At 37.5% G+C, this 16,580-nt stretch overlaps 1 protein-coding gene across 1 annotated transcript in view; it reads left to right on the top strand.

The window, feature by feature from the left end:
* Nucleotides 1–16,580, top strand: part of stat6 (signal transducer and activator of transcription 6, interleukin-4 induced) — a 26,871-nt gene that overhangs the window by 1,122 nt on the left and 9,169 nt on the right. The window contains exons 2-7 of the mRNA XM_037684188.1: nucleotides 9,802–9,944; nucleotides 10,072–10,216; nucleotides 11,635–11,709; nucleotides 12,161–12,344; nucleotides 13,076–13,176; nucleotides 15,125–15,273. Coding sequence (XP_037540116.1) covers nucleotides 9,814–9,944; nucleotides 10,072–10,216; nucleotides 11,635–11,709; nucleotides 12,161–12,344; nucleotides 13,076–13,176; nucleotides 15,125–15,273 — 785 coding nt within the window. The 5' untranslated portion in view covers nucleotides 9,802–9,813. The remainder of the gene's footprint in view (nucleotides 1–9,801; nucleotides 9,945–10,071; nucleotides 10,217–11,634; nucleotides 11,710–12,160; nucleotides 12,345–13,075; nucleotides 13,177–15,124; nucleotides 15,274–16,580) is intronic.

Below are 16,580 nucleotides of genomic sequence, written 5' to 3'. Positions count from 1 at the left end.
TATATATATATATATATGAATGTTACTTTGACCTAGTCAGATTATTCCTCTCATCTTGTAAGGTTATAATCCCAGGGGAACGATAGCTCACTCTCTCAACTTTTGCGAGTTTTATTCACCTCAGTTATGAAAGTTATGCAACTCTGGCAGCCATCATTTTCTTCACATGCAGTTAGTTCTGCATGGAGGCAGGCAGTGGTGGAACAGGGTGTTTACATAACAGGAAAAAAAAAAACGATTAACCATGAGCATTTTCCCAGAATGCACTCTGGGAAGGCAATGATTCATCTCTTTCCATCAGTGTGTGAAGTGTACAATGAGAAAGCACCAAGATGTCTTAACAGTCCTTGAAAGATCCATACCGCTCTGACCACAGCTCTTCCTCCCACAGGGCATGAAAGAGGAAGACGGAAGTCTTGTGATGCTGTTTCTTTTTCAACTCAAATCACATCAAGTGCTCAGATACTCATGAATGTTTCTGACAAATTTACTCTAAGACCAAAAGAACCAATCAGCTCTCAGAGTTTCTTAGTTATTTTCTAGACGCTCATTTCTGTAGATTCAGCGCAAGATGTATTCAATTTGGTTGTAGAGTTCAAATCTACCATCTGTTGTGTCACCCAGTCTTCTTTTATTATTTCAAAACCATTAAGTTCATTTATAGTGTTGAGCTGATGGCACACCTAAAGGGATAGTTCAGACATTTTGAAGTGAAGTTCAGTGGAAACAACTTCAGGCTAAGTGCTATTTTATAAACTTGCCCATCAGTGCAAGTTTTGCATTACACAGTGATTTATGTAGAATACTACAGTTATAGAGTTAATACATAAAAGATGGCCGTGTAGATTTTATTCACAGTGGAAGTCCAGGGTGAGGCTATTTCAGCTCCATAGAGAGTGAGGTTTGATGAGTCTGGACGGAGTCAGAGCACGCTGCGCCTCACAAACCTCCAAGCAGGACTTCACTCAGGATGAAAGCAGAGGCAGGTGGCAGGTTTGGTGAGTAGCTGACCACAGACAAGAGTCCGATTCATGCATCATTCTGTGTTCAGACACGCATGCAAAACTGGATGTTGTCCTGTTTGCAGGGATAAATGTAGATTGGGTAGCTGCTTTTATAAAGCTGAAAGGAGCACAAAACAGTTGAAAAAACAGCTGAAATTAGCTGAAGTAGAGTCAATTTTCTTCTTTTTTTTTTTTTTTTGCACAAGGAAGCTGAAATTAACCGTTTCTAAATGTGAAAGTAGTAAAATGTTGTTGATGCTGTTCCTGCGCCAGCTTCAACTTTTACGTCTTTGCTTCAAACCAGCACTGAAACCAGTTTGGTGGAAAAGGTCCCTTGTCAGTCAAAAACGAGCTAAAAAATCTAGAACTCACAGTGAGGTCTACAAATAAAGCAGAAAGAACAAAAAGCATTATTTGTAAACCATAATCAACAAAATAACAAGAAATAAAGGCGTGAAATATTTCACTCTGTTTAATGAATTAATGTAAGATAAGATAAGATAAGATAAGATAAGATAGAACTTTACTGATCCTGCAGGAACTTGTGCCAGAGTTTCAATACAAAGGAACAACAATTAAGTTCTAAAACAGGTCAGGCATCCAGAAACATTAAAGTGTTTATTGTGGTGAAGAATTAATTTTATTGTCTTATGTGTCGAAAGGGGGAGGAGTTGAAAAGTTTGATAACCACAGGGAGGAAGTACTATGTGAGTTTCACTTTCTGAAACTATTGACAAAAAAAAGAGAACTCTTTCCACATCATTCTGTTTTTGAGATGCATCTGTACCACCCAGCCTTAGCTCCTCTATAAATACTCTATTTTAAAATTTCTGTTTTGGATAAAAGATGTTAAAGCATTAAACTGAACAGACTGTGGAATAGTGTGAAGTATATATTAATTTAGGGAATATATTGCAAATGATCAATTAAAGATCCTAACATAAATAAATGTTTTTATGATGTCATCAGGCTTCTTGGACAATAAAATATTTAACTTGTGTTCTTACAACACGAGGTTATTCTCTCCTGATGAAAACTCCTAATTATTTTGATTTTTGATTTATAGCTGAGGCTTTTCTTCTCATGGTGGAGTCACGTTTACATAAAACCTGCCCAGAAGCTCCAATGGCACATGTGAAACAATAAACGCTCAAGCACCTCTCTCTTCAGAACAATTAGTGGAACAACTAAAAGGCTAACAAAACAACATAACTTAATAATCCTTAACGAGACAGGACACAAAGGTTGTTGTCGTTCTGCTGAGTAATGCTGCTGATGTCACTGTGGCTCTAAGCCTGATAATCACTAACATCAGATGTGGTCTTAGTGAAAGCCTGAAGGAAACGTACACAATCTTTATTGATGCCATCCAACAATGTTTTGTAGGTAATGATCGCCGTAATAAAACATTTAATGGACATTACTTAATTTTGAATGCAATAAATTACCACTACAAACAGCTTTCTGAGAAGTATCGTTCCTTTTACGTACATTATCAAACCGAGTACCTGTAGTTAAAATTCTCTCACCTGTGAGTCTGACATAATCAAACCTTCTGTACTGTAGAAAAACAAGTGGAAGTTTAGTTGATCCAACCAATCTAGCCTACACACTGCACTGTCTGACACACCACATTGTTCTTATACCTGATAACAGATTTGTAACTACTGTTGTGTGTCAAAAACGTTTCGTCTTTCATCCAAAAGACTTCATCAGTCCGAGGAACTGCAATAAACTCAGTCCCACAAGCAGCACACTCACATAGTGGCTTGCTGCAGTACAATTTTCAAGCCCCGCCCTTCCATGTAAACAAATGGGATATTTTCCTCACTAAAAAAAATAAAAATACACTTTAGATCTCTTTTCATAGCTCTTATCTTTCTACTGTTTGAATATGCATTTTATCTCCCAATACATTTAATTTCACTTATTTACTTGCAGCTTAAACTAAATTCTGTTCTGTGACTGGCAGTGTTGACAGCCTGTTAGAAGGTTGTCAGGAGGTGTAGGTGGGACTTTGGTCATACACAGGCTGCAAATAAAAACAATATGGCAGCACCCTAAAATTTTAGTTCTGAGCAACGGGAGAAGGCTGAGACACATCTGGATGTCAGTCATGTTTCCTTTTTTTGTTTGTTTCTTTGTTTCCTTTGGGATATTGATTTTGCGAAAACAATAAAATTTTGATGTAATGTAGAAACTAGGTTCCTCTGTGTTCCACGATGCAGTGACCATTGTAACCTTTCCCAGTGTAAAGTTGCTGCACTCAAGCCTGCTGAACCTTTAGATGTTTGTATTTTAAATTATAGTCATGCAATACCACAAACTCTTCTGTGTCTGCCTGCAGCAGGAACAGGCAGCCTAACATACACTTTGTATTTGGTAGGTGCTTTTTAGAGGAAAGAAAGTTGCCTTAAACATCTGAAAAGGATGTTTATTGTACAGCCAAGCACTCAAGTAGCAATGATGTGTTGTCCACTGATATTAGGAGGAAGAGCAGATGTAACATGAGGACATGGGTAGTATTCATTAGAGAAAAGAGAGTGGCTGCTAAATGCACTACATGAAGCTCTAGATCAAGAAACAACAGCAGTATAGTGTGCTGTAAAAATCACATCATCATAAATATGTGGGAGAGTTTGTCAAATAAGCATCCTGTTTGATCAGAGAATAATAAAAGACTAGAAAATTCAAGTAGAAGTCGGTGTGATTTGGTGCATTCTGAGTGTAATATAAGAAAAAATGAGACAAATACATTTGTGTATGTTCTCAGAGTGTTTCTCATAACTGAAGCTGTCTAAGACTAAATATGACTGGAGGATGATTGGGGCGGGTGTGTGTGCATCTCGCATATATTTGATGTAAAAACAACGTTGGTACTGACTTGGACAGTTTCCAGCCTCACAGAGACAAAGCTTCGACTAAACGGACTTGCATTTTATTGATAGGAGAATATCTTTTCCCTCACATGTATAAGATTTTTAACAAACTATCTCACTAGGGGTTGAACGAGTATATAATTTTTAAACTCGACATTAACATAATAAAACCCGAGTAGAACTCGAGTATTTGATGACGTCATAGATCTCAAGATACAAAAATAAATAAATAAATAAATAAAACCGCAAAAAAAGGTAATTATTTACAAAAAAAAAAGACCAACAAAACATTGGGAGCGTATATTATGCTCCTACCATTTATCATACTGCAAATAAGTCACAGGAAAAACGAAACTATTAGTTTTTATTATTAAACTGCAAACGTGAAGAAACATGCAGCACGTCAAAAACGAAACTTAAACCGAAACTGGTTCTGGTTCGGTGAATTGGACCCGGTGTTACACCATACTCTGTGACCTGCAACAGTGCAACACCGCCCCTTACGGTCATACCGTAGTCACATAATATGACGTCACTACAGATACTCGATGTTAAATTTTTAACCTCAATAGATGTCCTAGCAATCGATGTGTAGATTACTCGAGTACTCTGTTAATGCCCTATATCTCACCTCTGTTGACACGTTTTCATATGGACGCATTGCCAGAAGCGATAGGCTAACATTAGTTCGATCCTCTCTGTTTTGATACAACTGCGTAGTTTCTTTCAGTTCGATCAACAATGTGCCGACAAAACGTATTAAAACCTGTTTACTGCTTAGACATTGTTCTGATAAGACCTCGTGCTTGGTGTTTCTGGATGCATGCAGCTGACTTTTTCCACCTCGGCTCATCCTAACGTGTCCTGTCAGATGTGGGGCGCCGTTTGTGAAGTTACACAGTCAAAAATTAACGGCGATATTTTTGGTTTATTTAGCCTTCAATAAGAAAAAAAAGGTTTTTTTTTCAAAGTCATATTTTCACCATGTTATTATACATTTATAAATGTCATAGTTGCCATCTAAATATTTAATTTACAAGCTAAATATTTTGTCTACAAACTAATTACATAACTTGCAAGTTAAATATTTAGTTAGTAGTAAACTAAATATTTAGGTGTGAATTAAATATTTAACTTCAAAAATAAATATTTTTTGTCCAAGCTAAATATTTAATTTCCAAACTAATCATTTAATTTCTAAGCTAAACATTTAACTCCTAAATTAAATATTTAATTTGCTAACTAAATATTTAGCTCGGACCTAAATATTTATTTCCCAATCTAAACATTTAATTTCCAAAATAAATATTTGATTTACTAAGTAAATATTTAACTCGGACCTAAATATTTAACTTGCAAGCTAAATATTTAGCTTGCAAGGTTTTCACAACATGGTAAAAATATGACTTTGAAAAAGCAAAAACTTCTTTTTTCCTATTAAAGTCTAAATAAATCAAAATATTGCTGTTAATCTTAGACTGTGTAACGTTACAAACGGCACCCCATAGTCACATCCATCCACATGGTGTTGAAGGACACCTAGGCAGAAGGCTGCAGTGGCTGAAATGTCTCGTTCATTGTGATCATCAAATGAGGAAAACGGTTTAATTTTTATATCAATAAGTTTGTCTCAGTGTCATTCTTCCTCTCTTCCACATGTGTCCACTCCGTCTACAACAATAGCTGGTCAAACAAATCTTTGCCGTAATAAACTGGAGCAAATTTAACCACAGGGCCCAAAACTGTTGACACGATGATGTTTCTTTAAGTTGAGAAATAGACTGTAGACTCAGTTAATGGTATGTACTTCAGTTATATTGTAATCTCATTTTATGATTGGTTTGTTGCTTGACGCAGCAGATTCTTCATGTGGACACAACTTGGAAGCCATAGCTGTACTGTGGTTCTTCGTTCTTGTTTATACTAAATGACAATATTTTTTCTGGAGTCGATCCAATTTAAACAATGTCATGTTCTTTTTTAATAAAATCAAGAAGGAAAATAAATAAATAAATAAAAATCTGCATTCCAGGCTGTGGGATTTTCCCACTCCACTGTATCAGCCTAAACTTAGCACTTTGTTTAGTTGGGGGTACTTTGGAGTTTGTTGAGCAGTATTGCATAGCTTTAAGTTTCGTAGCCAGTACAGAATTAGTATGAGATCATTTCATGGTGACTGTTTTCAGGTTTTAGTCCCAGTATGTTGTGTTCAAAATATCAACATCGCTAAAACATTTGTTCTTTAGCAGCAAATGATACAGCACTGGGATACAAATCTTATCAGGGGAAGAGAACCAATCCAGAATTGTAGAAACATAAATATGAACACACTTCAGGCTTCATAAACACGGCAAGAAGTATCTTAATAAATCTTACATTGTGTAAAATTGGTCACACGGAAAAGGAAAACTTTGATATTAGAAGTAGCTGTACTCAGTGATGACCTGAAACAAGTTGGTAATATATGTAAAGCATTGCATGTGCTGCAGTACACTACTGCTCTGTGGACTTCAGAACATCAGATTGGTCTAAATGTTGTTCAGGTGGGTTGTTTCTGTGATAAGCAGATAAATCAAGTTTTATTTTGCCTGTCTTGCTCAGCTAATTTTTGTTTTCCATAAGGTGCCATCTGTTATGAAAACTTTACAAAAGGACAGGGACGATCTAAGAATCATTGTACCAGGACAAGTTAATCATATTTTGATAAGAGACAGCTGAGTGGTATCTGTCCAGCAGTGGTTCAGAGCTGTTGAAGAGGTGTTCTGAACAATTAATATCTTACCTGTTGTAGGTAGCTCTTTTGGACTTCTCACTGACAAGAAGAATTGAACTGACAAGCTAACATTTGGTCTAAGAACAAAAGGATTTATGTCTTAAAACAACTCCATGTCAAAAGTCTCAAAGTAGTTCATGTGAATGCTAATTTATAAACATTTAAGTGGTTTAATATTAAACGTGGACTTCTATAGTTTTGCTGCTGAAATAGCAGCAGCAGCTAACTGTAGCATGGAGCATCAATATTCCTGACTGGATAATCATGTAATGCAAAATTCATATGTGTAAAGGGTTTTTAAAAACAGCAACTACATAACTATTGCTTTTTTTTTGGGCAGAGGATCCACTTCGGTCTTGACCGTGCTCAGACTAGCCATTAGCTCTTCAGCCCAGTCAGAATTAAACTACGTCTCCAAACTGATGCCGCTCAAAGAGTTATTTACAACATATACTGTAGTTGTTGTTTGGGAATGGTGGCACATAGGTAGAGAAGGTGGGCCTGTGATCGGAAGATCGCTGATTCATGTTCTGGTACGGACAACATCAAAATGTGGGTGGGATTGGTGAAGTACCCACAACTGTCTACACCAGGGGTGTCAAACCCACTTTAAAGGGGGGCAAAATTAAAACCTTTTTCAAACTAAGGGCCGGTTTCAGAATCTACATTAACTCAAGTTAGATACTCGACATCTTTTCTTGGTTGCAGGTTCCTCAACAAGAGTTTGGTTGGTCTTATTTGACGTTCTCTGTTGCACTTTTGACATCATAATCAAAGATTATTGAAAAAAATTAAAGTGAAAAAAGTATTTTACATTTAAAATAACATCTTGGGGGCCAGATAAGGTGTCAACGAGGGCCACATTTGGCCCCCGGGCCTTGAGTTTGACACATATGGTCTCCACCCTCATTTGCCCCACTCTGGGCCCTTGAGCAAGGCCCTTAACCCCCACCATCTGCTCCCCCATTCCCCTAGATAGCAGCTCTCTGCTCCACACAGAGGACTGTGGTAGCTCGGTGGTCTGTGGTTGCATCATCGTCTGGTGTAAAAAATAATTTCCAAGTCTTCGTGTAACTTAGTTCGCTGTTGTGATCCCTGACGAAGGGAGCAGCCGAAAGAAGAGAAAAAACAAAACTATATTTGTTGTTGACAACTATTCCACAGAACCTCACTTCAGAAAAATGTGAACTATCCCTTTAACATGTACTATGTCTATGCTAAAATGAAATTTCAAGTTTTAAACTACCCGGTAGATTTAGGGGCAGCTGTGTGGTTAGAGCAGTCATCTGCCACTGGGAGAGTTGGGGGTTCAATTCCACCTGCAGTCACATGTTGAAGTGTCACTGAGCAAGACACTGAACCCTTCATTACCTTTGATATGTGTCCCATCAGTGTATGAATGTGATCTAAAGCACTGATTAGTCTCTACAGATTCAGATCATCTTTGTAGTATATGAATGTGTGTGTGGAGGTAAATGAGGGCACAGATTGTGTTGTAAAGCTCTTTCAGTATCTTGCTTAAATTGAAAGGTGCTAAGTACAGTCCATTTATCAGTCAAGCCAAACTGGTCTGATCAAAAGTTATTACAACACCCCCTCTTGCTTTACTTTGACTCATTTTATGAGTTGCACAAATTTGTGACCACACCATCTGTGTTTTGTTCTTGTTTTTTTGTTTGTTTGCTTTATCAACACTATTCCAGTCATCGTGCTGACATCCAGTTGGCCACTTTAGAGCTGGAATGAGATGCAAAACCCGTTTCAACTTACTGAAAAGAAAGGGATCATTAATCTACAAGATGTCTTGGCGATGTTTAGGTGATGCAAAGAGAAGACTGTCGACTGTTTAGAGTGAATTGTTGAACCAACCTGTGGGAAGCTGATAAAGCCACAGGATGCACTGAACGACCTGCTGCCAGAAACAGATCCACGCCTCGTTATGAACGACGCACTTTTTCCAGATGTTGGTTTGGCGTGCATGAATTTTATCTTCTGTTTGGCTTACTGTAAAAAATAAAAAAGTCTGAAAAGCACAAAGTCAATGTTGAAAAGATTCCTGTAAGTGTTTCATCACATATGCAGAGGTTCAAACTGAACCGTACGGTGTTTGTGTGAATGTTTGAAGTTTCTGTGAGGTGGTGAGAGAAAAAAAGCATTTTGACAGAGAACTAGTGCAGAAGTTTTAAAGTGTAAGGTGGGACAAAGAAGAGCTGTTTTAGAGCTCAAAAAGATCTGAAGTGTTTGTGATGTGGTCAGAGGCCTCAGACATCTTTGTTCTGGGGATCTTTTTTTAATCTTCCCTTTTAATCTGAAACAAATAAAAGCTGTAAGACAGTTTGTGTATTTATTGTAGTCTGGACACATCAAACTGAAAAAATGTGGTTATTTGGTCTCACTCGCTAAGTACGTATGAAAATAACAACGATCTTATAAGATTTTAAGAAATTAGTAACTGTTAATGAGTGAAGCGTGTGCGTTGCCATCTTCAAACTTTAAATGGAAGATTTTCTATCTTAGACTTGTAAGTTAGCTTTGATCTAGTTGATTTTGCAGGTTAGATGCTCTCATCACTTATTTTAAATAAGACAAAATCCTAGCCTGTGTTGAACCATAGCCAACAAAGTTAAGTCAGGTCCTCTGGACGGTTTCTTTGTGTTGAAACATTTCGTCCTTCATCCAAAGGACTTCATCAGTCCGAGGAGCCACAACAAACTCAGTCCCACAAGTAGCACACTCACATAGTGGACCAATCAGTTTGCTGGTGATAAGATGGTTTCTGGAGTCCATCCTCTCCCCTGTCGACTCCTCTGAGGCAGCCATGGCCAAAGTGGTTCAAAACATAGTATAATGTTCAATTCAATTCAAAAATACTTTATTAATCCCAGAGGGAAATAAAGTATATGTATAATGTATGTATATGTATAATGACAATATATGTATAATGGAATAATAAAAAAGTACCAAAGGAGTACGATTGAATAATAATAATTAAAAACAATTAAGTGATCATAGTTTGTATGGTAAAGGGCAGACATATATATATGTATATATATATATGTATATATTTTTCTTAGTAGTGGTTGAAATAGTCACAGTGTTATTAAAGAAATAAAACAAATTTTGTTGACCTCTGTTTGTGTTGTAGACCTGCTTGACTATGGCTTGTTGGGTACCCATAGAAAAGATCCTGGAGCATGTTTCGATTCAGACACAGAACCTGTATCCCATGCACACCTTCCCTATTGAAGTCAGATATTACCTCCGTGATTGGATTCAGGTCCAGAGATGGTAAGGAGACATGCACGCTCATAATAACACGCACACAGCGGTGCATTTTTTCTACGTATTTCACATTGGTATGCATGCTCCCATATCCACCAATTATGAAATGCTCATGTAGTTTTCTGTCGCACAGGGATGAGTTTTCTCCAGACAAAGTGGAGCTGGAGGGCCAGGCTCGGGCTCTGTTGAACCATGTCATCAACAGCTTGCAGGAACTTTCTCAGCGAACCGACAACGTAATGGAGAAGATGAAACTGATGCAGATAAGCAGAAATATGGTAGGTGAACCATCAGGAGCCCTTCTCCCTGCATCACTGTCATTCTGCCTGTTTGTGCTTTGTGATAGTTTCTTTTTATATATTCTGCCCTCCGGTGGCTGCAAACAAAACACAAGAAAGAGCTAATGTGATGGAAGATGTTGCAATTCGCATGATTAATGTGTTTTTACGGTACTTTCATGACCAAACGTTTTGGAAAATTTTGCTTAGCAAATTTTGTGGCTTTGGTTTGTGTACTGACAGTTTCACAATGTTTTCACATTTCAGTACAGAGTGATCAGATGCTAACTTGTTTTCTTTTTTCAAAGTTTAATGTTGTAACAAAAACAAAAACAGCACTTTACTGTAATTTTGCCGTGGCACAAATTGATCAGCTAATTTCATTTTAGTACAGAAATGTATGCAGCGTTGCCAAGTGGCTTCACATTTGGGAAGAATAAGAATATTCTACCTAAGAGTTTTGTCTAAATCTTTTGTAACCTCAAGAGGAGAGGTTCAGTTGTCGAGAAGAAGGGTTCAAGATTTTTACGAGTGCTCAGCAAGCAGCAAGACGTCTTCTCCTGAGAAGTGCGCCGCAGAGCTCCAGGTGTGTGTAAGTGCATCTGCAGCACCGTGACGCGTTTTAACAGCAGCCTCGTGACAAGAAGATCAGCAAAGAAGCTCCTTCTGTTAGAGAAAACCATCAAGAGCAGACTAATTCTGCAGGACGTACAAGAAATGGTGCAGCAGAAACTGACACAGTTCATTTTATTTGATGGAGCCTTTTGATTGAGAAATCTGAAGGTCCAGAGGAGGAAAACTGAGCAGTCAAATGAATCTTGTGTCAAGTGCGTGAGCTTCTCCAGGAACGCCACCACGAATAGAGGGGTCTCCAAACATCCCTAAAGAGCAACTTACTCCAACAATTCAAGCACAGTTCAGCGATGAACTGGTCTAATTTCTAGTACCAGCGGAGCACCGTGTCACAAGGCTAAAGTGAAAATGAAATGACTCAGAGCTGTGAAATTTTGGACCTGTGGTCAGGAAACTCCCCATATCTTGTGAGAACCTGCACTTAGTGCTCAAAAACAACCGGATGAGCAGAAGCCATTAATAAAACAAGACTGGGCCATCATCAGTCGAGATTTAGCTCAGAGGTTGGTATCCTGCACGCTGGAGTAGACTGCAGAGGCTGTGAAGGAACAGGGCCAAACGTTTGAATTGTTCTTCAGAAAACAATAGAAACATAAAACTAATCTAAAAATGTTGAAGCTGAAAAACACGTTTGTGTCGCTGCCAGAACTTTTGGTCAACATGGTGAGGGTTTTAAATGCAATAAACAAAATAAGTTATACATATTTGTTTCTATCTGGAGAAAAAGGGATGTTGTGTTTTAAATTATAGACAGTTTAAAAAATATTACAACTCCTTTGTTTCAGACCAATATCCAGCCGCTACAGTTTGCCGTGTTGGTCAGAGACATTCTCATGCAGGAGAAGGCTCTGATGGAAGGGGTAAGAATTTTTTTTAATTTTACATTTCATTTACCATCACTGATCTTTGTTATCATGTTAAGAATTTCAAAACTCATAGTAAGGCTGTCATCATGGAGTCATACTTCAGTCTAGTCTTCTTTTTAAATTACATTTGAGGTCATAATTATAAGTCATGCATGTTATTATGAATAATCATAGCCTGCATTTACAACAGAATTATAATTTTTATTTCAAGTTAGCTGAACTATTTGTCAAGTACTCTGATGCATTTGTACTACAAACAAAAACTGCTTATGTCTTATGTGAATTTAGCTCTGTGAGTTACAAAAGGTGAATGCACTGAAGTAAAAAAAAAAAAAAATCAGTTTTCAGCAACATTTCTGCCATAATTTGACATATTTGTACAAGGAGATTAATAATTTTGAATAACCTGTCTTAATGCTCCTCAAGTCGGTTTATTGCCATTTAGTTTCAGGAGAACAGCTGTCCGCAGTACCAAGCGTTCCCTCAGAGTGACCCTAACAGTGACCCTAACAGTGAGGATGTGGAGAAGCTGAAGGAGAAGGTGAGGGAGCTCCAGGAGATCAGAAAAAAGATGCACGACATGCAAAAAGATCTCAACTGGGAGAAGCACATCTACGAAAATTTACAAGGTAAAGATATTTTTCATAATTACTTTGTGCTATCTAACTTCTACATGCCTCAAATACTATTATGCACCTTTAGGAAACTCTAAAATATCCTGCACGTTATTTATAACAGGCACAGTTGGGGTTTATTAGAGTTCATTTTTTTACTTATGCATTTTATAGTCTGACCTATTTTTTTTATTATTTTATTATGTACATATTCAGTGGTTTGATAAATACATTTTTTTTAATTATTGTTGTTGCATAACATTATTTTGTAGACGTTAGAAGGAAATCCTTGTGCACTTTTACGACCAGTCAGGTTTATTTCCAACTCCGTCTTCAAGTGTATAACAGAGAAATGTGTCTTTCTGTCATGAATTGAGCGTATTCTTTTTTTAATACAGTGCAATAAATAATATCTTAATGGACATTGGAAGAACAGTAGTAGTATCCATAGAAATAGCTTATCTGTTGTAGTTTTTATTTGAAGAAAGTGGCTTTGCTTTTGTACCCAAAAACTACTGTAATAAGTGAACTATTGAGCACACTTGAATATAAACCATGCCCAAAAATATATATATATATATTAAAAAACTGTACATATATAGGCTGCACATAAACAGTATATAATGTAATATTATTTCAAAGCTTAAAAAAAGTTGTCCTCTGTAACGTATCAACTTGCAGCCTTGGAAACTGTGCAAAACTGCAAACAAGACCTAAATGATGTATAAAATGTGTTGTTTCCACAGGGCCATCCCAACAAAATGGTACGGAATATAACAAGGCAGAAATACAGCAATTCCTTAACAACATCCAGAAACTGGAGCATAACATCTGCGAAGAGTCGACGGTGAGACTATAAGTTTTACTCACGCTGCTTGGCAGTAAAGCGAGAGTCTACAACTTTTATAGACAACATTTTACCATCTCTCCTAACAAATCATTTTCAAGCCACCAAATCTACTTGACCCTTAAAATTACGATAAAATAATTTGTAAAATTCCAGCGCTATCTCAGTTCAAATTAAATAGTGACATTTCATTTCAGTTTTAGGTGTTAAGACAAAAGACAATTTATGCAGTTGTATGGGAGATAATGTTTTACATTTGGTACGATTGTTCAAAGCTGTTTCAGTTTTTTTTCCCTTAATGAGAATAAGTGAAATAAACACACTTGGTGACAAATAAGCATTAAGTTGAAAAACTAGTGTCTTTAAAAAGAGTCGGCTTTTATTACTTAAATGTTGTCTTAAGATTAACAAAAAAAGAAGCTTAAAGCACCAGGCTTTTATTGGAGGCAGGTTTTTAACTCTGTTTTATCATTGTCATGAGAATAACTTGAGCATTTCACTACAATGTCATATTACGATATTTTAAAAACTTGTCATTTATATTGAACGTGCTAAATTACGCTCTGCATTTACAGGGATCTGCCTTGGATAGAACAATCACAGTCAGTGTGAACAAGTTGCATAAGTGAGCAAACAGACTATTAGCTCAGCATTCAGTATGATCACTGCATCTTCAACAGTGAAAACACGCTAAATTTACTATGCTTTGTTTTGCAGCATAGCTAACACAAGCAGCTGAATTCATCTGTATTATTAGTATCATCCTGCAGCATAAATTCCATGCATAAATAACAGAAAGATGGACTGAAAAACAGCTAAAACTGCCCTTTCTTATGATCAGTTTATAAATGATACTCAGGTTGTTGCTATTGCTGGTCAAAGAAATAAGGAACCTCCTCAGACGGGCTGAGGAACCATAAGTTGCAAACTACTGACCTAGAGCACACATTTATTTTTACTTGTTTGCACATTTATGAAGACTATATTATGTATACTGCACTTGTTGAGACCATTTGTTGTGCACAACCTCATAATTTGTTCACATTCTGAAAATCTGGTGCTTAGGAGGAGCTTTCTTTGTGGCTGTTGTGGCCTTCATTAACAAAGCATAACACAGTACAAGTGTGGTACTCTGATCATGGAGCCAGTTGTTCAGAAGAAACAAGAACCCAGCTCTGAATTTCTTTCAGTCAGGCCTCACAAACAAAGCCTTTGCCACACTCTTAAAACTACCAGGTATACAACCTTAATGAGTCAGCTGAGTTGTAGGGAAATCCATTTCAACAGGGCTCATTTCTTGGCTTCCTTTTATTCTCTATTTACATGTCTTCCTCTTTGCCTACTTCTTTAGAATGACTGTGCATTTCTACGCAGACGACATTCAGATGTACATAAATCAAACGAATCGTACTGGAGTTGCTATTCTTACAGTGTTAATGTCTATATGACATTAAATGAACCATAAAATCTTAAGTCAGCTCATTTTTTGTGGTCTTCACTCCTGCTAGCTCCAGTTTGGGCAGTTTAATAAGGAATATTATCCAGGCTGACAGGGATCTTAAGAATTACATTCATTCCTGACTTAAGTTTGGATGTTAAAATCATACATTTAGTTCAGTTGTTTGTTTGTTTTTTCAACCTAAGACATCTAAAAAAAAAATCAGGTTGATATTATATGCTCGCTGAAGGCAGGACATATTATGACATCGTCTCCATCCCTCCGTACGTCCATAAGCTTTCTTTGTCCCGCCCATAACTTCTGGTTCTCATAAGCAAGGCACACAAAGAGTTCCCTAATGTTCATTTTTTTTAACTGATGTAAATAAAAGAACATCTGATATTGTACATTTGTACATGTACTGTACATGTATATTATGTATGCATTTTTATTAGTAAATGTTCCAAGTGTTTGAACGCATGTGACAAGTTTAGATTGTGGTTGTTGCAGAAGAGTTGCCAGCTGCTGAAGAACTGTGTGGACCATCTGGAGCACTCCCAAACTCAGTTCATCAGCAGGCTGAAGGCGTGGAAGTGGGAGCAGCACAAAGCTGCCATCGGACATCCATTTGATGAAAACCTCACCCCTCTGCAGACTTGGTAGGATTCACCACCTCTCTGCTTGTCTTTATTACGTATTGTTTATATAATGTTCAAGTGAAAGCTCACACGGAACGTTTTTAAGTAAAATTTAACATTTAACTGAAGTAAGGTGCAAGTTTAAGTCCTGTGTTGTAGCGCTTGGCTTTTCCAAGGTTTATTACTGAAAATATTTAAGCATGTTTGATACCAACGTCCTGGGGGCACACGCCCTGCACAAATCTGCTCCACCAGGAAAAGCTTCATATTAGAGACAGGGCAACAAAAACATAATATATATCGACGTTCTCATCACAGCTTCCCTGTTTTCTTCAGTCTTGTATTTCCTGCTTCTGAGTTTTTGCTGCTGGGGCCATGTTTACACGTGTGAATGTTTTGTAGGAGAAAGCAAAGTTTGAGGTTCGATGTTGCTTCTTTCTGTTTAAAAGATGCAGTTAAATGAGGGGTGCAACCTGACTACATTGTTTTAGGAAGGTTTGACACGTGGTGCTATTAGTTTGGTTTCACTTTTGGTTTGTATTAGTTTGCTACTCTTGGGGGACACCCAGTGGTTGTTGAATGTATTAGATTTTTATTTCTAAAAGAAACTGGAAACTGTTGCAGAACTACAAAAGAGAAGCTTGTTGACATTTATATAAAAATAACTATTTAAATATTCTTCTTCTGTCAGATTTTCACTCTTCAGGGGTTGTCACAGCGAGTCATCCTCCTCCATCTCACCCTGTCCTCTGCATCCTCTGTCCTCACTCCAAAACCTCCATGTCCTCTCTAACTGCATCCTGGCAGCTGCGTTTCTAACATCCTTCTACCAGTATACCCACTGTCCCTCCTCTGGACATGTCCAAACCATCTCTGTCTGGTCTCTCCAACTTTATCTCCCAGTTGTTCAACCTGTGCTGTACCTCTGATGATCCCATTCCTAATCTTATCCAGCCTTGTCACTCCTAAGGAGAACCTCAACATCTTCATTTCTGCCACTTCCAGTTGTCTTCTGTCTTTTTCTCAGTGCCTCTGTCTCCAGACCATACAACATAGCTGGTCTCACCACTGTCTTGTAAACTTTTCCTTTGACCTTTGCTGACACTCTTTTGTCACAAATCACTCCTGAAACTTTTCTCCATCCACTCCATCCTGCCTGGACTCTCTTTTTCACCTCTGCACTTTTGTGACCTTCACAATAACGTTCAAATATACAGTAGTCCCTCGTTTATCACAGGGGATCCGTACCCTAAAGCCCCGCGATAAGTGAAAAACCACAAAGTAGGGATAATAGTAGTAGTTTATTTTAGTGTGTGTGTATATATATA

This window comes from Nematolebias whitei, chromosome 11 (genome assembly GCF_014905685.2).
Source record: "Nematolebias whitei isolate Nwh7 chromosome 11, NemWhi1, whole genome shotgun sequence".
Taxonomy (NCBI): domain Eukaryota; kingdom Metazoa; phylum Chordata; class Actinopteri; order Cyprinodontiformes; family Rivulidae; genus Nematolebias; species Nematolebias whitei.
Note: the sequence above shows the minus strand (reverse complement) of the source record. Positions and strands in the feature narration are given on the sequence as shown.